General features: G+C 44.3%; 1 protein-coding gene across 8 annotated transcripts in view; it reads left to right on the top strand.

Moving 5' to 3' along the window:
• dock10 (dedicator of cytokinesis 10) overlaps nucleotides 1-23,462 on the top strand; it is a 409,277-nt gene that overhangs the window by 162,191 nt on the left and 223,624 nt on the right. For all 8 annotated transcript variants that reach the window (XM_038815256.1, XM_038815259.1, XM_038815258.1 and 5 more), the window contains exons 2-3: nucleotides 7,724-7,843; nucleotides 19,010-19,099. In XM_038815256.1, coding sequence (XP_038671184.1) covers nucleotides 7,724-7,843; nucleotides 19,010-19,099 — 210 coding nt within the window. The remainder of the gene's footprint in view (nucleotides 1-7,723; nucleotides 7,844-19,009; nucleotides 19,100-23,462) is intronic.

Genomic DNA, 23,462 nt, shown 5'->3' with positions numbered 1-23,462 from the left:
ATTTGCTGGCAACAGGAAGTTAAGGTTAATGCTTGAATTGTCTACTGCAACTGCCGATCTGCCAGACACAAATCAGCCAAAAGCCCGAAGGTTAAAATCTGATATGAAGTCCACAATGAGATGCAATTGCTTTTAATCTGTAAGTGATTTTGTGTTTTTCTTAAAAAGAAGGACAACAAATGACCTATTAATGAGCTCCAAAACCACTGATACTTTTGAACAGTATTTTTAAAATTCTGTATAAAACCTCACAAACCACATCCTGCCTCTTCATCTTAACTGACTCCTTGGTGTTTTCTTTTTATTTTGTTTGTGGCTGTTAAAGGTGTACTTCCCCAGTCAGACCTTAATGGGCCCTTCAATTTATAAAGCAGCACATTTTTCAAGGAAATCAATTTGAATTTCATTGTCTACTGCAGTTTTCAAGTCAAAGAGAAATGCCGAAGGATCCAATTTTGGGTGTTGGAGTATTTTTTAAATCCTGGATGCAAGCGAATTGTGAAGTTCAAAAGAAAGACATTTTGAAGGTGCTTTCTTACAGGATACAATCATTTCCATCTGGGAGGATGTTCTGTCTTGGTAGCATTTTGACATACATGAAATATTAATATATTCAGCAAGAGTCTGATTCTTCAGGGTATATACAGGAAAAGCTGGATCTTCACAAATTGGCACAGCAGATGCAGGTTACCACAGCGGTGTTTTAGAAGGGTTTACAATAAAGCCTTTTTCCTTTAAAACTCTCTTGTTTCAGCATGACTTTGATGACTACATTCCGAGTGTTTTCGTATCTGATATCTAAATAGATTTAAGGATTTGATAGATTAATTGTTGGCCTATCTAGCAATCAGCAAAACAAATTATGATGATTGTGCATTAGACAGGCATTCTGTTATATTATTACCTAGCCAATGAGCAAAGGATTGAGGAAACCTAGTGGTACAAAGAAAGCCATCAAGTAAGAAAAAAAGCCCTGGATTTATAATACAACATTACAACATGGGGACATAGCCTCAAAATAAGGGGAAGTAGATTTAGGACTGAGTTTAGGAGGAACTTCTTCACCCAAAGGGTTTTGAATCTATGGAATTCCTTGCCCAGTGAAGCAGTTGAGGCTCCTTCATTACATGTTTTTAAGGTAAAGATAGATAGTTTTTTGAAGAATAAAGGGATTAAGGGCTATGGTGTTCGGGCCGGAACGTGGAGCTGAGTCCACAAAAGATCAGCCATGATCTAATTGAATGGCGGAGCAGGCTCGAGGGGCCAGATGGCCTACTCCTGCTCCTAGTTCTTATGTTCTTATGTTCTTATGTAACATATATTATTATATTCTGCATATACATGTAACTAATTATATACGCCCTTCTCAAGAGCAATTAGATGGGCAACAATGCTGGTCTATCCAGCCATGTCCACATCACTCAAAAGGATAGAAACATCTAAAACAGTAAATATATTAAGATTCTAGTTGAACATTGGATTGTTATAATTTGAACCATCTGCCTCCTAAGTAAGTGAATGTTGGAGATACATGAAAGGACCTGGGTCATGCTGTCAATGAAAATAGTGATTTTTGACCTTTCATTTGGGGCATTTGGAATCCACAATAGATCAAGCAATCCACTGCCCCCACTTCCTTTGTCATTATGGGTACACATGGTATGAATAAATGAATCATAAGATAACATTTCAATTGAGGGAAACATTTAGAAAGCAGAGATTAAATGTAAATCAGGCTATGACATGTTGATGTTATAAAATTTAATAATTACAAAGTAAAGAACAATTTTTTTCTGAATATAAATAATATTTTCAACATGATCAAGCAAAGTTAAAAGTTAAAAACATTACCTTTTTTTATTAATTCAAGGGATGTGGGCTTTTCTGGCTAGGTCGGCATTTATTGCATATCCTTAAATGCCCTTGAGAAGCTGGTGATGAGCTGCTGCCTTGAACTGCTACAGTCCATGTAAGGTACAGGAGCTGGTTTAGCTCACTGGGCTAAATCGCTGGCTTTTAAAGCAGACCAAGCAGGTCAGCAGCACGGTTCGATTCCCGGACAGGCGCTGAAATGTGGCGACTAGGGGCTTTTCACAGTAACTTCATTTGAAGCCTACTTGTGACAATAAGCGATTTTCATTTCATTTTTTCATTTCATGCTGTAAGGGTGGAAGCTCCAGGATTTTGCCCCAGCGAAAGTAAAGGAACGGATATAGTTTCAGGTCAGGAGACTGAATGGCTTGGTGGGGAACTTCCAAATATGGGTGTTCCCATGTTTCCCATGTCCTTCTAGATGGTGGTGGGCATGGGTTTGCAAGGGGCATGGACTGCTTCATTATCTGAGAAGTCGCGAATGGTACTGAATATTGTGCAATCATCAGCGAACATCCCCACTTCTGACCTTATGATGGAAGGAATGTCATTGATGAAGCAACTGAAGATGGTTAGGCCTATGACAGAATACCCTGAGGAACTCCTGCAGTGATGTCCCGGAGCTAAGATGATTGACCTCCAACAACCATAATCATCTTCCTTTGTGCCAGGTATGGCTCCAACCAGTGAAGAGATCCCCGCTGATTCCCATTGACTCTGGTTTTGCTAGGGCTCATTGATGCCACAGTCAGTCAAATGGTGTCAAGGGCAGTCATTCCCACCTCAGCTCTGGAATTCATCTCTTTTTTCCTACTGAAACCAAGGCTGTAATGAGGTGAGGAGCTGAGTGACCCTGGTGGAACCCAATCTGAGCGTCAGTGGGCAGGTTATTGATAAACAAGTGCTGCTTGATAGCACTTTTAATGATCCCTTCCATAACCAAACTGATGATCAAGAGTAGGTTGATGGATGGTTATTGGCTGAGTTGGATTTGACTTGATCTTTGTGTACCTGGGAAATCTTCCATATTGCTGGGTAGATGCCAGTTTTCTAGGTGTACTGGAACAGCTTGGCTAGGGGCGTGGCAAGTTTGAGAGACCAAGTCTTTAGTAGTACTGCTGAAAGGGATCAGAGTCTTTGCAGTATCCAGTGATTTCAGCTGTTTCTTAATATCACTGCTCTAGGATATCTATAACATCAATTTCCCCTTTGTTGAGTTGACCCGTCCCAACATACCCTCCCACAGGTGCTGCAATAATGTGCTGACCACAGGAGATATTGGCAGATTGTCAGCTGTACCCTTTCTTGTGCTGCACCTCAAAGCTAAGGGACTTTTCACTACTGAACAACAACAGGAACATGAGTGAGAATGAGGAGCAGGCTAGACTATTCAGGTTCATGAAGGTAAAACTAAGGACAACTAATATGACATTTTATAATCTGTGCTATTATGGGCAGCAATAATTGACTGCTGCAGTAAGTCATGCTCTTCTTCTAAGATGTTTGTGAATGGATTTTATACATAATAGGAGATAAACAAAAAGGCTTAAACTTTTATACTTCAGATTCAGGACCACAAATTATTATTGACAAAATGGGCCCAATTTGAACTGTTTAGGTGAATTGACTTTGAGTGAGTTAAAATTTCATCCATTCTCTTTACTGCCGACATTTAAACTTCAAAATTAAGGTGGAGTATTGATCGAACAGCCTTTGTTGAAAACCTCTGTGTTCTAAGACTATCCTTATCACTATTGTATCACAATTATAATGTCCATTTAGCTATCTGGTGAGGTGCAGCTAGCTCTCGGGTCTTAATACACTTCTTGTTAGTACTTTACTGGGAGAGCAGGATGATGCCAGGTGGGTTAAACGCTAGACAAAAAAATGAAACTTTGGGGTTCCAAGGAGACATTAATGTGAGCCTGGCTCCTTCCTCTGATGTCAATTAGCTGGCAGAGTCATCATCCAGCAGCAGAAATTGTATACAGACTGAGTGATGGAGGTGAGACTGTAAAGTGCAGTATTATACTGACTTTGAAATTTAAGTATGGACAGATTATCTGCTAATCGTCCTCAACCTAAATTTGTGTCCATTACGTTCAGCATAAAATACATCACAAAATATTTTAAAGTGCTATTCCCACATCTAGGGTTTAGAGCTGTTTGGCGCTGAGCCCAGGTTCTTTTAACACACAATTAACTTCCAGTGCCCTTCTTTATTTTCAGATCCTCCTTCGTAGAATCATGCAACAAAGAAAGAGACCATTTGGCCTGTTGTAACTGTGCTGGCTCTCTGCAAGAGCAGATCAGCCAGTTCCACTCCCCTTTCCTTGCCTCTTCGCCATGCATTTTATTCTCCCTTCTGGTGCTTATTCAATTCACTTTTGATGACCATGATTGAATTTGCCTCCGCCACACTTTTGGGCAATGCATTCAAACTCCTAACCACACACTGCCTGAAAATAAAAATCATTCCTCATGTCGCAGATGATTCTCCTGCCAATCACCTTAAAACGGTGTTCTCTAAGTCTCAACCTTTCCATTGCACCCCCCCCCCCCCACTCACCTTGATAATCAGAAAAACTTCTTCCTTTGATTCTATCTGAGCCTTACATGATTTTGAGCATCTCAATCAAATCTCCTCTCAATCTTTTCTTTCCGAAAGAGAAGAACAGCAACTTAGCCTACCTATCTAGTTAATTTCTGTCCCCCATCACTGGAACCATTTCCATAAATAGTTTTTGCACCCTCTCTAAAGCCTGTACATCCTTCCTAATATGTGGCATCCAGGATTGAACACAATAGTCCAGTCTAATCCCAAATAACGGAGGCTGTAGGAACTTGCCGGGAGATTCCACTTCAGGGATCTACCCGGCTCGCCACGCCTCACGAGATCTAACGTGATCGTGCGAGACGTCGGCAAGTCTGCATATTGGAGTGAGACAGCTAGTCATCTCTAATATGCTTTCTCAAGGTCTAACAAAGGTGTGGGATCTATTGCCTTGGAGAATTCAGCTGAGCGCAGTCCAGTACTAGTCTCCACAAATGGGGACCAGATGGAATGCCACTCATGGGGGGTCTCCCAGGGAACCGGAGGCCCCCCAGGTGCTTGCCTTCTGGGCAGGGTGGCACCCTGGCACTGCTGGTGCCACCTGGGCATCCTGGTAGTGCAATTTGGCACCTTGGCAGTGCCACCTGGAACTGCTAAAGTGCCTATGTGGCACTCCCAAATAGCAGGGACACTGCCAGACTGGCACTGCCAAGATGCCAAGCTGGCATTTTTCACATGACGGGGAGAGGACCCCCTTGTATGTGAGTTGGGCTTGGGAGGAGTTTGGGGGTCGCATTGTGTGGGTCGAGAGATTCGGACGCCGTTTTTAAATGGCATCCTGATATCTCCCTGCACTGAGTACTCCAGCAAGTAGAGCTCCTCAGTACAGAAAATAGGACTAAGTGTGGCCTCGACCAGGCATTCTCTGCAGTGGCCCCCGATCTACCCGAATGGCCGTTTGATAGTGTGGTATTTCTCAGCGCTTGGAGCGCCGAGAAACACCCAGCTAATCACACACTGTGAGACTCTGCTCCCTTTTGGGTAGATCGCGCCCATCATTCCAAAATGATAGTTATAGAACATAAGAACATAAGATAAGTACATAAGAACTAGGAGCAGGAGTAGGCCATCTGGCCCCTCGAGCCTGCTCCGCCATTCAATGAGATCATGGCTGATCTTTTGTGGACTCAGCTCCACTTTCCGGCCCGAACACCATAACCCTTAATCCCTTTATTCTTCAAAAAACTATCTAACTTTACCTTAAAAACATTTAATGAAGGAGCCTCAACTGCTTTACTGGGCAAGGAATTCCATAGATTCACAACCCTTTGGGTGAAGAAGTTCCTCCTAAACTCAGTCCTAAATCTACTTCCCCTTATTTTGAGGCTATGCCCCCTAGTTCTGCTTCCACCTGCCAGTGGAAACAACCTGCCCAGATCTATCCTATCTATTCCCTTCATAATTTTATATGTTTCTATAAGATCCCCCCTCATCCTTCTAAATTCCAACGAGTACAGTCCCAGTCTACTCAACCTCTCCTCATAATCGAACCCCTTCAGCTCTGGGATTAACCTAGTGAATCTCCTCTGCACACCCTCCAGTGCCAGTATGTCCTTTCTCAAGTAAGGAGACCAAAACTGAACACAATACACCAGGTGTGGCCTCACTAACACCTTATACAATTTCAACATAACCTCCCTAGTCTTAAACTCCATCCCTCCAGCAATGAAGGACAAAATTCCATTTGCCTTCTTAATCACCTGTTGCACCTGTAAACCAACTTTCTGTGACTCATGCATTAGCACACCCAGGTCTCTGCACAGCGCCATGCTTTAATATTTTATAGTTTAAATAATAATCCTGTTTGCTGTTATTCTTAACAAAATGGATAACCTCACATTTGTCAACATTGTATTCCATCTGCCAGACCCTAGCCCATTCACTTAACCTATCCAAATCCCTCTGCAGACTTCCAGTATCCTCTGCACTTTTCGCTTTACCACTCAACTTAGTGCCATCTGAAAGCTTGGACACATTGCCCTTGGTCCCCAACTCCAAATCATCTATGTAAATTGTGAACAATTGTGGGCCCAACACGGATCCCTGAGGGACACCACTAGCTATTGATTGCCAACCAGAGAAACACCCATTAATCCCCACTCTTTGCTTTCTATTAATTAACCAATCCTCTATCCATGCTACTACTTTACCCTTAATGCCATGCATCTTTATCTTATGCAGCAACCTTTTGTGTGGCACCTTGTCAAAGGCTATATTGTTGTTATGGATAATTTAGTTAGTCAGCTAGTACGCTTGCTGTCAGGAGAAGCACAGCTGCTTGTACTTTTCTTCCCTCGCTCTAATAATTCACTGGTTATTGGAGCATGCTGCATAGATGTCAATCTTGGTAAACTGGAGATCTGTTCCTGTTTTGTGCAATGTTGTGCACTGAGTTAGGCCAAATTCAGCCTGTGGGAGATTTTTAATTCAGTCAGAGTCTACCCTGCAATGCCCCACTGGAAATCATTCACAAGTTGAATGCTGAGCAGAAAACAAGTTGGCCGTGCAACTTCCAGGATTAATTTCCTGGATACTACTCTCCAATTCAGGAGAAAAATCATCGCGTAATAACAACAAATTGTTCGTCTTTTCATTGTCTTTGAACACTGTTGTTTGGAAATGTGGAAAAGTTTTTTTTTGACAGTTAAGAATCATCCAATTAACATGAATAGTCCATTTGCTTCCCATTGGCATAGGAAGATTGTAAGCTGTGAAGATGGACATTTTAGGTTGACAATGGCAAGGGCCTGGTGTGTTTGGAGCTCATATGCTGAAACCTCCAGGAATATGCCCATGCACAGTTGGCAGCGCTATTTGGCGCAGGTTTATCTAAAGATTTTACTGCACATTCCGATGCATTGCAATGCAAATTTAACAGAGATGTCAGAAATGAATTAGTCACATAGCTTGATTGTGTCTTTGTAGAGTGGGTAGAATACAGCTTTGTGAGTATTCACTCAAATACATGCATCTAGTCTTCACAATCTTTGTAGTCAGCTTTTGCAAGTGAGAAGAGCTGAAAAGACAATTTTCATAAGGCCGAATTTGTAATGTGAATGTGATGAAATCAATAAGTTGCAGAAAGAAATCAGTTGAGCAAGAATGAGTAAGACTTATGATCTGTGTCCTCTAACTAACTACATTGATGTTTAGTGATAGTTTACAAGGGTCCTTTGGACTTCCTCAGTATCTAAATGCAGATGGATTAATGCTTTCCAAAAATATTTTCTTTTGAAGCAAGAGAAGCCTAAAATCGTTGAACCACTGGACTATGAGGCAGTCATTGAAGAAAACGAGAGCCAAATTCAGGATCACCTCCTTAAAGATATGCTGCTTTTTCCCGACAATGATTTTTCTGTGAGTAGAACTTTTATGTTTTAGAAATTTTTGCTTAAGTCCAGTTACAAATAAACACATCTCAAAAAGTTTTCTGGAATACAGCGGTGTACGTCAGGTGCAAATTCATTGCCTCTGTAAATTGTTTCATTATTGTTTCAATGTACAAAGAAGTTTCGTCTTCACATCAGTGGTGATTTTAAAAGTTCGGCTGGCTTAATTTTGATTTAACCAGATTTGTACAGATTTTGGTGGTCATGTGGCATAGTGGATCGCAACTTGTCTCGGAGCCAGAAGCTCTGGGTTTGAATTCCACTCCAGGACTTGATAGCCAAGGAATGTGTGATCCTAGCACGGCCAAACAGGTTTATCAGTCTGCCAATCCTTCCAACACACATCAGTGGCAGGCAGTAAGAGCAGGAGAGATTCCTGGTCAGCCATGCGATGGAAAGAACAATGGAGTCTGTACCATAACTATCCAAATCTCTAGGCTATAACATGCATGCAAAAAAATTAATGTTTTTGCCAAATCAATTCAGACTCCCCGAGTGAACAATAAAACATCACAACCATACAAATTGCATTGACCTGTGTTTGGTTTTCCTTTCCTCTTTCACTTCATGTACAGGAAAAATAACAACTTGCATTGCTATAGCACCTTATTTGACCCTGCTTACTATGTTACTTTGTTCTGATCTTGCTCTTGGCTTGTATCATTATTGGCTTATTTATGGTGGGCTCAAATGAGTATTATAATGTTAACCAAATGTCAATGCATGCACAAACTTAGGTGTCTGAATATCTGCAGTAGTGCACTGAGTTTCAGATGAAACTGGAACACCAGGTAAGTGTCCTGTGATACAGTAAGAAGTCTTACAACACCAGGTTAAAGTCCAACAGGTTTGTTTGGAATCACTAGCTTTTGGAGTGTTGCTCCTTCATCAGGTGAGTCACTTGATGAAGGAGCAATGCTTTGAAAGCTAGTGATTCCAACAAACCTGTTGGACTTTAACCTGGTGTTGTAAGACTTCTTACTGTGCCCGCCCCAGTCCCAAGCGGGCATCTTCACATCATGTCCTGTGATAAGCAGCAGTCAATCTGTATTGCTTAATTCTGCTTCATTTGCAGCAGTAGACTGATAATAGCAGTGTAACAGAAGCATTATTTATGAACCATATCCACCTACCTGTTCTTTGAGCCAGAAGATAATATGCGCATCAATCCCAAAATGTGTAGAAATCCACCATGTACAGGTGATGGTTTTAACTGCAAACCATGTAATAGGCACTTTTAGTTGAGGCTTTTGCAACTGTGTGTAATTAGAAATTCAGATTTAATTTACTTTGGATCCCAGTATGTAGAGATGCTCATAATTCGACAAGTGAAAGAACAGCCAGCAGATAAATTGAACACACAAATCGTTTGATATCACCAAAGGACTGACCTGATTTAAATTATGTGCAAATCTCTTGGCTCACTTACCTGCTTGTCTGGAACAAAAACAAAATCAAATTTTAAAATAAATATTAAGAAGATTATTTGAAGTTGTTTTTAAAAACTGGATTACTGACTGATAATGCACTTAATCAATTTCCACCTTTGTTTTCTTCAGTATCTTTGGATGCGTTCCGTCAACTTTAAATATACCCAGCCGCTCTAATAATGCCTCTTTATCAATTTTTAGCTGCCCTAATGTCTCAATTATTTTCTTTTTCTCTAAGATTTGGGTAGCAACTTCTTCCTTGATAAAGATAAATGCCATATGTTCATGCAGTACCTCAGCCACGCCCCCTTGCCTCCATGCATGAATGGCCATTTTGGTCCCTAATTAACCCTATTCCTCCTATACCGCCCTCTTACTATTTATGTGCTTAGAGAAGGCCTTTGTCTTCCCTTTTACATTAGCTGCCAGACTCTTCTCATGTGTGCTCTTTGCTTCACTTACTTCTATTGTTGCTTCCTCCCTGAATTGTCTACATTCAACTTGGTTATCATTTGAATTATCCACCTGATATCTATCACATGCCCCCTTTCTCTGCTTTATCTTACTCTCCACCACTTTAATCATCCAGAGAGCTGTGAATTTGCCTTTCTCCATTACCTTTAACCCTGTGACAATGTACCTCAACTCTACCCAAACCAGCTCTTCAAAGACAGCCCATTGTTCAGTTGGTGTTTTGCCTGCCAATCTTTAATTCCAATTTGCCTGAGCCAGATCCGTTCTCACCCCACTGAAGTTGGTCCTGCCCCAATTAATTATTTTTTAATCAAGGTTATTCATTGTCCTTTTCCATCGTGAACCTAAACCTTGTGACATTATGTTCACTGCGCCCTAAATGTTCCCCCATTGATGCTTGATCCATTTGATCCTGCTAATTCACCAGAACCAGATCCAGCTTCCATTTTCAATGGACCAGAAACATGTTGATCTGGAAAGTTCCCCTGAAAACACTTAATACATTTTTTCCCATCTCTGCCCTTTTACGTATTACGACCCAGGTTTATATTCAGATAACTAAAGTATTCCATTTTAATTATTCTATAATTCTTGTACTACTCTGTAATTTCTGTGCAAATTAGATCCTCTATATCCTTCCCAGTAGTTTGTGGACTATAGAGAGTACCAATACTGTAATAGCACCTCTGTTGTTTCTTAGCTCTAAACAGATAGATTTTGTCCTTGACCTCTTTGAGACATCCTCTCTTTCCAGCACTCCTTAATGTCCTCCTTAATCAGTACTGCTACCTTTCTTCCTTTCCGATCTTTCCTTTCCAATCTTTCCTGAACACCTTGTATCAAGGAATATGTTGTACCAAGCCTATTCAGGTCTCTGTTATGGTGACAACATCATATTACCCTGTGGATATCTGCAGCTCATGAACCTTCTTCACTACATTCCATACATTTGCACATCTACAAAGTATACCTAATTTTAAACAATTGAAATGGGAATACCTTGGATGATGATGTTTCCATGACATTGCCACCATTGTCTCTTTTGCTGGAAGATGGGATGGAACTGGGAGATGCATTAAAAGCAAGGAAAGTAAATTGACACAGCTTAGACTGCAGTTGCATTTATGCTGTGTCTTTCACAGAGCAAAGCATCTGAAGGTGCTTCACACAGGCTTATGGCACAATGGATATTAAGACAGAGGAAAGATTATGAGGGGGTGAAAGGGCTCTAAGGGAGGTCTTAAAGGAGTAGAGGGAGGTGGAGCGGCACAGGGTTAAGAAGAGACCATCCGGTCTTGCTCAGCCATCATCCCTGTCTCAACCAAATGTCATTGACTCTTCATCCTGTAGCATTATTTCCAAATTTTAGCCTAATCTGCATATCCCTTTCTGGCTCTGCTCCTGCAACTTGACCTGTGCCTGCAATTTTTTTCTATAGGTTGGAGTTGGAATTGGAGGGGGCGGGCATGGTGCAGGTTCTGTGCCAATTTGTTGCCACAGCCCTGATCCCAGTTCCAAGCAGGCATCATTGAAGTCCGGTTGCAAATCGTGAGGCCTGGGGCAGTACTGTGGCGCAGTGCTTAGCACTGCTGCCTCATGGCGCCGAGGATCCAGGTTCAATACCGGTAGCTGTCTGTCTGGAGTTTGCACATTCTCTCTGTGTCAGCGTGGGTCTCAACCCCACAACCCAAAAACATGTGCAGATTAGGTTAATTAGCCACACTAAATTGCCACTTAATTGAAAAAGAAGAATTTTGTGCTCGAAATTTTTCTGAAATAAAGTAAATCGTGGGGCCTATTAATGCCTCATTCCCATGCCAACTGGAACATTCATTCGTCAATGTGGGACGCCCCATAATGACCTGGACCATATTTCGGCCAATACAGTGGGTGGCTTCAGAGTTGGCGGGGAGGGGGTAGTGGGGGCTGCATGAAAGACTATGCAAGGCATATATGCCTGGGCCACAAACCATCCCCTGGAGCCATGGCCCTCCCAGGATCAGGCACCAGTTGTTTTGTCTGCAGAGCAGCACCTATAACCTTGGCCAGTGGTGCTGTTGATCACTGAGAGCTGAATGGCCTTCCATTGAATCTCCAGCATAGGGAGATCATGGCAGTCTTCTCCCTGGCCTTCCATTAGCTGGATCCGTGAAGATTGTGGTGGGTGTATCGAACGAATGCTTGTGAGGTTGAAACCCAGAATTAGCCCCTATTTCTAGTCCCTGATCCCCATTGAAAATCCAGACCTGTGTCTCTGCTTTCTGGTCATCATCTAACTTTCTGACTCTTGCGTGGTGAATGTATTGCTGTAACAATTCACCATGGGCTTATCTGTATTACGCTGTTGCCCATTTGGACTCCACCTATGGACCATTGTATGGTATTACCTATAATGTAGCATGTTGGGGCCTGTGTGGGCTCTGCCCCTGGCTCCATCCCTTGAGGGGAGGTGTAAAGAGCAGTCGCCCTGTAGGCAGCTCCCGCTAACAGACCAGTCGCAGACAGGCACTGTTCTAGTTGATTAAAGCCACAGTTTACTTGTACTCCTGGTTTCGTGTGAATTGATGGTCGCATCAATTTAATCAACTCCACTGTGGAATCGGCCCTCAAACCTGACCGACTGGCACTCAATCTGCAGGCCGCGGAGGCGAAAGAGATTTTTTCGCACTGGCTCCGCTGTTTCAAGGCCTACCTCGCTGCCTCCTCCTCGCCTTCCACCTCCAACAAACAGAAGCTGAGTCTCCTCGACGCACGGGTGAGCCATCGAATCTCTGTTCAACTCGAGGAAGCAGCCACCTATGCAGACGCCCTCGCTAGAGCGCCTCTATGTAAGGCCCGTGAACAAGGTATACGTTCGGCATTTCCTCAGCACTCGCCGCCAGTACCCCGGGAACCGCTGGAAGACTACCTACACGACCTCAAAGTCCTTGCACAAAGCTGCAATTACCAGGCCATTACAGCCACTCAACATATGGACCTCGCCATCCGGGACACCTACGTGGCTGGAGTCAGGTCCAACTACGTGAGACAGCGCCTACTCGAAAAAGGTGCTCTAGACCTGGAAGAGACGGTAAAATTAGCCTCCTCTGGAAGTAGTGTTTCAAAGCCCTCATGGACCCCCACCAAAGAATACCCCAGGCCTATGTCGCGCGGCAGCCCACCCACCATGGGGGGCTACCCTGTTATTTCTGCGGCCAGCCTCAATACCCCAGGCAGCGCTGCCTGGCCCGGAATGCGAAATGCAGTGACTGCGGGAGAAAGGGACATTTTGCTAAAGTTTGCCTGGCCAGGTCCAAAAACTCTAAATCGCAGGCCCGACCCTCGGACTCACAGGCCCGCAGATCCCGCAGTGTGGCAGATTGTCTGCCGGCTCTGCCCCCGCAGACGCGTCATCGGCCTCATGTTGGCCATAGGGGTAGCCATCTCCAAGCCCGCACAACATGTGCGCCTCACGAGGGCCTCCATCTTGGCCATCCTCACCAAGCGGCCCGCCACGTGCGATTCATGGGGACCGCCATCTTGGACGCCATCTTCCTCACCGCCCGGCACGTGCGACCGATGGGGGCCGCCATCTTGGCCGCCATCTGCAACGTCGCCCGACACGTGCAACCAACGGGGGGCAGCCTATCTTGGGACTGAACCAGCACCTTCGGCCACGCCGGCTACCCGCAACTCAGCGCGGTCACCCTTGACCCGTCACGACCCAAACATCTCCGGAGCTCTATGATGACCGTCCGGGTAAACGGACACAAAACGTCCAGCCTCTTCGACTCCGGAAGCACAGAGAGCTTCATTCATCTGGACATGGTAAGACTCTGCTCGCTCCCAATCTTCCCTCGCCTCCGGGTCGCACTCGGTGCAGGTCCGAGGGTGCACTACCACAACCCTCGCAATACAGGGCGCCGAGTATGCCAATTTTAAATTATATGTACTCTCCGACCTCTGTGCTCCTCAGCTATTGGGACTGGATTTCCAATGTAACCTCAGGAGCCTCACCCTGAAGTTTGGCGGGCCCCTACCCCCACTCAACGTATGTAGCCTCACGACCCTAAAGGTCGACCCTCCCCCGCTCTTCACAAATCTCACTGCCGAATGCAAACCAGTCACCACCAGAAGCAGGCGGTACAGCATCCAGGACAGGACTTCTATCAGGTCCGAGGTCCAGCGACTCTTGCGGGAGGGAATCATCGAGGCCAGCAATAGCCCCTGGAGAGCCTAGGTAGTGATCGTCAGGACCAGGGAAAAGGACTGGATGGTTGTAGATTACAGCCAAACCATAAACCGGTACACGCACCTCGATGTGTACCCCCTTCCCCGGATTGCAGACATGGTTAATCAGATCGCGCACTACCGAGTGTTTTCCACGGTGGATCTGAAGTCTGCGTACCACCAGCTCCCAATCGCCCAGAGGATCGCTACAATACGGCTTTTGAGGCAGATGGCCGCCTCTTTCACTTCCTCCGGGTCCCCTTTGGCGTCACGAATGGGGTCTCGGTCTTCCAAAGAACGATGGAACGAATGGTGGACCAGTACTGGCTGTGGGCCACATTTCCGTACTTGGATAACGTCACCATCTGCGGCCTTGATCAGCAGGACCACGATGCCAACCTCCAGAGTGTTCTCCAAACTGCCCGAACCCTTAACCTCACTTATAACAAGGAGAAATGCGTTTTCCACACAACCAGGCTAGCTATCCTCGGCTACGTCATGGAAAACGGGGTTCTAGGACCCGACCCCGACCGTATGCGCCCTTCCTGCAACTCCTCCTCCCCACTGCCCCAAGGGCCTGAAAAGGTGCCTCGGGTTCTTTTCACATTACGCCCAGTGGGTCCCCAACTATGCGGACAAAGCCCGCCCACTAATGAAAGCCACCGTCTTCCCACTGGCGGGTGAGGCCCACCAGGCCTTCAGCTGCATCAAGCCATATATTGCCAAAGCTGCGATGCACGCAGTGGACGAGTCCGTCCCCTTCCAGGTGGAGAGCATCGCATCAGAGGTCGCTCTCGCCGCTACCCTTAATCAGGCAGGCCTGTCGAAAAGAAGTCCTAGACCTGGAAGAGATGGTAAAATTAGCCTCCTCTCTAGAAGTAGTGTTTCAAAGCCCTCATGTACCCCCGACCAAAGAATACCCCAGGCCTGTGCCAGGCAGTCGGGAAGGAGGAGTTGCAGGAAGGGCGCATATGGTCGGGGTCGGGTCCTCGAAAAGGTCAATCGAAGAAGCCGTGCGGCACTGGAGGCACTACCTCGCTGGTAGGAGGTTTAACCTCGTCACCGACCAACGATCGGTAGCCTTCATGTTCGATAATACGCTGCGGGGCAAGATCAAGAATGATAAGATCGTGAGGTGGAGGATCGAACTCTCCACCTATAATTACGATATAGTATATCGTCCTGGAAAGCTCAACGAGCCCCCAGATGCCCTGTCCCGCGGCACATGCGCCAGCGTGCAAGATGACCGACTATGTGCTATCCACGATGACCTCTGCCAACTGGGGGTCACCCGGCTTCTCCACTACATCAAGGCCTGCAACCTGCCCTACTACACGGAGGAGGTCAGAGCCATGACCAGGGACTGTCAAATCTGTACGGAGTTTAAGCCACACTTCTATCAACCGGATAAGGCCCAACTGGTAAAGGCATCCCACCCTTTTGAGCGCCTCAGTATCGATTTCAAAGGGCCCGTCCCCTCCAACAACCGAAACACATATTTGCCCCCCCCCCCACATGGCACCCGCACCCCCTCCCACCCGCCATTCCCCCTTCACCGACCCACAGGAATGCAGCTCCAGAAGACACGCTCCCGGAGTCCACGTCTGTACCCGCACCGGCGGGTACCAACAGCGACACCAGAGCTTTGGTGATCACAGCGCACAATCCGTGCACCGGCCAGGCTGAACCCCCGCCGGACTTCCTTTTTTTAACAGGGGGTGAATGTGGTGAATGTATTGCTGTAACAATTCACCATGTGCTTATCTGTATTACGCTGCTGCTCATGTGGGCTCCACCTATGGACCATTGTATGGTATAATCTATAATGTAGCATGTTGGGGCCTGTGTGGGCTCCGCCCCTGGCTCCACCCCTTGAGGGGAGGTATGAAGAGCAGTCACCCTGTAGGCGGCTCCCACTAACAGAGCAGTCGCAGGCAGGCACTGTTCTAGTTGATTAAAGCCACAGTTTACTTCTACTCCTGGTTTCATATGAATTGATGGTCGCATCATCTTGTACCTTATTTTATCTTCCACTTCGCTCCAGAGCCTTTAGTAGGGCTGGTTGTCACTTTATAGGAAGGAAGTGATTGCACTAGAAAGGGTGCAGAGGATATTCACCAGGATGTTGCTTGGGCTGGAGCATGTCAGCTCTAAAGAGAGGCACGATAGGCTGGGGTTGTACTCCTTAGAAAACAGAAGGCTGAGAAGGCCTGATTGAGATGTACAAAATTATGAAGAACATAGATCGGGTAGATAGGAAGAAATGTTTCCCCTTAGTTGAGGGGTCAATAACCAGTGGGCATTGATTTAAGGTAATGGGCAGGAAAAGCTTTTTCACCCATAGGGTGGTGGAAATCTGGAACTCACTGTCTGAAAGGGTGGTGAATGCTGGAACCCTCACAACATTTAGAAAACATTTAGATGAGCACTCGAACCACTTTAGCATACAAGGCTACGGACCACGTTCTGGAAAATGGGACTAAAATTGATAGGGGCCGGCGCAGACACAATGGGCCGAAGGGCCTCCTTCTGTGCTGTAAAACTTTATGGGCTGGATTCTTCTGCTCCATCCGCCACAAGAATGCCACCGGTGAGACGCAGGCAATAGAGAAATCCATTGACCTCGGGCGGGTTTCTCCGGTCGGCAGGTGGATGCGACCAGAGAATCCTGGCCTATAAATGTATGAGGCTGAGCATGGTGCTGCTAAAATGCTTTTCCCCATCTCCACTACTTAAAAATCCTCTTCACAGTTACCTCTTTGAACATGCTTTTAGTTACCCCAACCCTTCCCTCGTCTCATCAATTTCTGGTTATTTTCATCTGCATGAATACTTTTGGGACATATTGTAGTATTAAAGTCACTATAAATGTCCATGTTGCTGTTGTCATCGCCTCAAATTCCTGTTAAAATAATAACATTCCCCTAATGGAACGGCTTATAAGGTATTAACGGAAAACTATTACAGATGAAGGCCAATGTATTTAGACAGCAGTGTGTAGGATTTATATTTTGCAAGCATGGGTTTCTGAAAATATAAATTTCAGACCTAATGCGTTTGTATTATGTTGTGAGTTTCTGATGGAGTCCAAGGAGCTTATAAGAAGAAACTTGACATTTTTCTCTGATTCAGGGATTTAAAGTTGTATCAATGGGAGCCTTTCCAATAACTGTTCACCTTCACTGTCCAATGATGGATAGTTTCCAATTACATTGACTGGAAACCTTAACATATTTGGCCATTAAAATGTTTTTGTGAACTGATTATGTTTACATGTTTGTCACATTAAACCAACTTTATAAGCTGAAATGTCAGGCAAAGCGGATTACCAAAATTCCTTACGTGTTGCACATGGTGGAGACATTCACTCAGATTCAACTTTTTCTCTTCATTAATGTTAATAGAATAAACATTCCATTTTGCCAGTTCATTACTTACTGTTTGAACTCTTATTTTACCTTCTAATAAGAGTCGCTGGTCCAGTTGATTGGAGGTATCAAAATATGATTTTATTGCTAATTATTCATTTGAATACACTTGGTTGAGAACTGAATGAAAGCTTTAGAAATTAAATATCAAATGATACATAAAAGGGTCGAACTCCTGGCAAAAAGCATAAAATATGAAAGCATAAAGAAATCACTTTAAACACAAACAGATAGATGAGTCAAGAATTCACGAATGCAGGAATTCAGGAACAAGACTTCGACCACGAGGTCATACTTTTAAGGAAATTCTTACCTCTGATTTAATCCCTCATTTACTCTCATTGGTTTCTAATTCTCAGCTGAGACCTCCTGGTTTGTTCAAATGAAGGTCTGTAACTTAGAGGATGATTTATTAATCGAACATTGGACATTACTTAAGATTGACTGGTGGCTATCAAGACTAGCTCAGCATCGGCGTGCGCAGCCTTAGGAAAATTACTGGATATGTTTCTCACTCCACAGCTCGGCCCGGAAACTTTGCTGTAACTGATTAGCTGATACATTCTTATTGCTGAATACACTGGAATACAATGCTTGATTCATCATGTGAAGCATTGATTGAAACAATGCCTGGATTCCCACAGTCTAATTCCCGTCTGATGAAAATGGGGGTTTAAAATTCTTCCTTACATTTGAATTGTAGGTAATTTAATTATTTTCATTTCAGTCTTGTAAAAGAATTCGGTGAGCTAGAAATTCCTTCGGGCCCATTTTTGGGCCCAGATTATGTTCTTTTCAGCAGTGCTCACACTAATTCAAGAGGTCCAATGCTATCCCAAAATTGGGCTTCATTAATATTTCATCTGGAAATTACCTGCACCGAATGTGGCTCCACAGAACAGCCCAGTGGGGCAAGACTGTCTCCCTGGAGATGAGGTGAATTAGACAATGGAACTTTGTGGGGGGAATGTGTGTGTGTGTGGGTGGGTGGGGTGGGGGGGTCATCATGTGGATTGTGAAATCAAGGGAACATTCCTGCTCACATTGCCTCGACAAGGAAGTTTTTGCAAATATTGAGAAAAAATGCTTATTTGATGACCAGAGTGCCATTGAACTCACTTTTCATAGACATCCGGGTTCACAAGAGGTGCTTACAATCTATGTTAGGCCTCTCCATGTAAAAGACCAGTCTTAGGCAACCACCAGAGGGACCTGAAAAACGGTGTGACCAAACTTAGATGAAATTTTGTAATTTATTTAAACAACCGCATAAAAAAAAATTTCATTGATTAAATTGGAGGTGTGATTTTTAAATATGTAGAAAATAATTGCCAAAATAATATATATGCGTAGTTGGTGGTGAAACAGCTGGTGGTGAGAGAAGTAATTAGGGAAATGGTCATCAACATATGAGTGAGACATAAATGTAAGTGTTGTGGGTGAAAACTGAAATCAGGCATGTAGCAAGTTTATTTCCACTCCGATTATTTCCATTTATGTGCTTCTAATGACATGGACATTTAAAACGCAAAGGAAAGATCACCGAACCTCTCTTAAAACATGTAACCAAAATTACTGGTTTTTTATGTCCAGACATCATCAATCCCAAGGGAAAGACGTACCGTATGCTCCACAGTGCCTGAAGGGGCAGAGAATGAGGCAGAACATCTACTCGTGAAACAGGTAAGGAATTAAATATGTGTCGCAGTTCACTGCCACACAGTGGCAATTGATAGGTGGCACTGAGGATAGCAGATTAGTTGAAATGACATTTGATGTAATTGCAGAATTGCCTTCTTGTTCTGTTGCTCATGTGGCAAATGTGTTTCAAATTTCAAATTGCATTATAATGGATGCAAGATTATACAGCTGATATTGCCAATAACTGATTTGTTAGCTTTGACTCTTGCACCTTGCTATTAGACTCCTGGTAAAACCCCAGTCTTAAAATTACAACTAACAGTCAAATTGTTTTCTTTTCTGTTTGTTTCAGTACATTTTATGTTTGACAAAATAGTTTGTGCCAAAGGCATCGACATAGGTAGCAACAAAACAGGTTGGCTGAATTTACCCGCAAACTTCCTGCTTATACAGAACTACATTGTGTCTACAGCGGAGTCATTCAGTCCAACTGCTGACATTTATACACCAGACAAGTCTTCCACTCTAAATATCTCTCACAGCCACAGCTTTACAAAGTCATCTCCACCATTTTGCAGTTACCTCAGAGCATGTGATCAACGCTTTCCATTAAAGACGAAAATATAGTTTAAAAATCAAAAATAATTAACAGGGCAGCACGGTAGCACAGTTCTGAGCACAGTTGCTTCACAGCTCCCAGGGTCCCAGGTTCGATTCCAGGCTTGAGTCACTGTCTTTGCGGAGTCTGCACGTTCTCCCCGTGCCTGCGTGGGCTTCCTCCGGGTGCTCCGGTTTCCTCCCACATGTCCAAAGAAGTGCAGGTTAGATGGATTGGTCAAGATAAATTGCCCTTAGTGTCCAAAAAGGTTGGGTGGGATTACGTGGTTATGTGGATATGGTGGACTTAAGTGGGGTGCTCTTTCCAAGGTCCAGTGCAGACTTGATGGGCCGAATGGCATCCTTCTGTATTGTTAAATTCTATGATTCTAACACAGCAGAACTAAAGAAATAGTTTATGTGCTAGAAGCTACATATATTCACATCCAGTGCCCTCTCCTTTGCAAACAGGGAGAACATGTCCACGCTGTGCTTTTTTCAACTGAACAAAACTTGAGGGACAGGCATTCCCTGGTTTATTCCCCATGGCATGATACCTTGACCAATCAGAGTTGACCCTGCTTTGAACTTAAACAAAAATCTGGCAGTTAACCTTTCCCTGGTACATTCTCCATGGCAACACCTCTACCAATTAAACTCCTCTTGCCAACTAATCGGCACCCTCTTCTCATGCAGTAAAAATTGTTGTTCTCTTTCCTTTAGATTTGGTATTCTTGCAAATCTGTCCTGATGAGTGCAAGATGAAAAATTTCAACAGCCTGTCTCTTTTTTCAGCGATTTCCACTCGGTTTTGTTTAAGGGCTGGTGTTCTCCTCGAAAGTTTCTCCAGTGATAAGAATGAAATGGCTAATTGCTTGTTAGTTTAATCTTAAAAACGTTTTTGATGATTCGACTGACTATTTAAACTTGCACTATGGGGGTAGCTTTAACCCCTAAAAAGGGTGGGTTTGTGTTGATGGAATGTTAAAACTTAAAAAAAAAACCTCAAAGCCAAACCCAACTGACCTGAAACCCGCCCACTTTTTGTTTTAATGGAAATGGGACGGGTATGAACGGGTGGGCAACCAACTTGATTCCAGGAGGGTGGTTGTTCATTTAAATATTATAATGAGGCTGTGGACCTTATTATTTGCCCGGTTGGTTTCCCATTTCTCCCTTCATGTCATTAGATCACACCTCCCACCCACTCAGGCAATCGTGGGTAATCCCTCCGCCCCCATCAGACCTCCATCTCCACTCCACCATCGAACTCGACCATTCTCTGGACTCCGTCTCTTCTGCAGTATTCTCTACCTGATAGGGAGCTAAGGCAGTCTATCTGGCTGGCTTCCGACTAGATAAAGTATGCACACTCAGACCTTTTGAGTGTACCTGAGTTTCCTGACAATAAGTCCTCACCCTAGGATGGATATTTGCGCCTAGAAAGACCAGGGCACATGTGTCTAACATAAAAAGGAAGATAAAACAGTTTGAAAAAAACATAGGGCGGGATTCTCCATCCCGCCAGCCCCGTTTTCCGGCCGGGCGAGCGGGATCCTGCGTTCTGGCAGCCGGCCAACGGAGTTTTCCATTGTGGCCATCCCAAGCCTTTGGAAAACCCACAGGCATGGGTGCGCAGCCAGCAAAACGGAGGAATCTGCCGACGGAGAATCCCGCCGATAGTGTTTCAATGATATAATCCATTGGAGGAACACATCAGTTCAGCATTTATATGACAGCGTTAACATATAAGGGGCGAAAAAAAGTCACATAGCAACACGTTTAGCCACATGTTTCCCGGCACTTGCAGTGCCGAGAAACGCCCCGCTATTTAACATGCCCCCAGGTAGATAGGCCGAGACTGCACATAGCCCATTTTGAAGAGACTTGGTAGCACAGTGGTTAGCATTGTTCCCTCACAGCGCCAGGAACCCGGGTTTGCTTTCCGACTTGGGTCACTATCTGTGCAGAGTCTGCACGTTCTCCACATGTCTGGTGGGTTTCCTCCGGATTCTCCAGTTTTCTCCCACGTGTCCCAAAAGATGTGCCTGTTAGGTGATTTGGACATTCTGAATTCTCCCTCAGTGTACCCGAACCGGCGACTAGGAGATTTTCACAGAATATTATTATTGTGCACTGAGGAACTCCACTTCCTGTAACTTCTCAGTGCAGCAAGAGATTGGGACGCCATTTTTAAATGGCTCCCGATCTCTGGAGCCTCCGACATGACGCCTGATCCCCCCTCAGCGCCAACATACTATGGGAGGGTTCCTGAGGCCTCCCCGCACCTTCCTGACACCCACATAGGACACCCCATGGCTCGATCACCACCGCGTAAGAAATGCCAGCCTAGCACCTTGGCAATGCCACCTGGGCACCCAGGTGGCACTGCCAGAATGCCCAGGTGGCATCAGCAGTTCTAGGGTACCACCCTGCCCAAAGGCACCTGGAGCCTCCGATCCTCTGGAAGACCCCTACTAGTGCGGTTCAGTTTGATCCCCCTTTGTGGAGACCAGTATTCAACCGCACTCGCCCAAGGTCTCTGAGGCAAAGGGGATAGATACTAACAAGTCGGGTGCCTCGGAAACTACATATTAAATTGAGACTATTTGTCTCGCTGTAATATGCATATTTGCCAAAAAGTAATCAGCAGGATTTAGATTGAGTTAGATATCGCAAGGCATTGCGATCAAATGCCAAGTCATGATAGAAATGTTCGGAGAGTTGATTGAAAATGAGGTTAAAGGAAATTGAGAAGCTTTTCAAAGCGGAGAGAAACAACAAAGAGGTGGAGTGTGAAGAGAGAGTTCAGAGAATGGGGTGGGATTATTGAGTGAGGAAGCAGGTGATCAGTCATGCGGGTGAGATAAGCTTGGGTAGATGGGAAGAGACTGGAAAGGGTAGATCTTAGTGATATGAAGAATGTCTCACAAACATAGAATAGGAGATGATGGTGGTGGAGCAGGAGATAGAGTTTGAGGTAATGGTTAACTGTGAGGAGACGATCCTCAAGAATGATCTTGGCGTAGTCAATGCTTTTGCTTGAGAAGAGAAAGGTATGGTAAAGCTTGACATAGTTGGATCAAATCTGGCAATTAATAGGCAGGCTATCTATGCATCAAGTATGTGTAAAGTTGTGCTACTTCGACTTGGAGGGTTTAAAGATGGAAACTGCACCAAAGAAACAGATGAAGATGATGACTACTGGAACTAGATGCACCAAAGGTGAAGGTAGAGTTCTGTAGGTGAATAGCAGCAAAGATGTGATTTGATGAGGTTCCACTGATAATGAACTAGAAATTGTATTTACAATTTGTGGGGAAACAAGGAGAATTTTTCTACAGTCAGTGATAGTGTATGATTGGATGAGGAGAAATGGAGTGTGGTAACAGATAGCCCTAGCAACAATATATACCCATTTTCTTGGAAGGTTAAAATTGTAATCCACTGGTTTGTATGTTGTTTATATTAGGGAAAATGATTATATCTGGTACACAATTAAGTGACTCAAGCTTCAGGCTTTATCAGTTCAGCAAAAAAAACTAGGTAATGTTTTAATTTGACATGACAAATGTTGACAAGGTTAACTATCAAAGACCAGTTTGAGTATCAAGGTTTACTTCATGAATATCACACTACCATAAAACAACAATAAATACTTAGAACTTTGGTATTGTGAACTTTCTGCAACCGTTTGAACTAAAGAAAGTTGAGGCCAAATTAAACCATCCTTTTGTGAGGCCAACATGTCAAACAAGCACAAAGCAATGTCTGGAAGTAGTATTATCTAAATTATTATTTTTCTGTG

The sequence above is a fragment of the Scyliorhinus canicula genome, chromosome 13, assembly GCF_902713615.1.
Source record: "Scyliorhinus canicula chromosome 13, sScyCan1.1, whole genome shotgun sequence".
NCBI lineage: Eukaryota > Metazoa > Chordata > Chondrichthyes > Carcharhiniformes > Scyliorhinidae > Scyliorhinus > Scyliorhinus canicula.
Note: the sequence above shows the minus strand (reverse complement) of the source record. Positions and strands in the feature narration are given on the sequence as shown.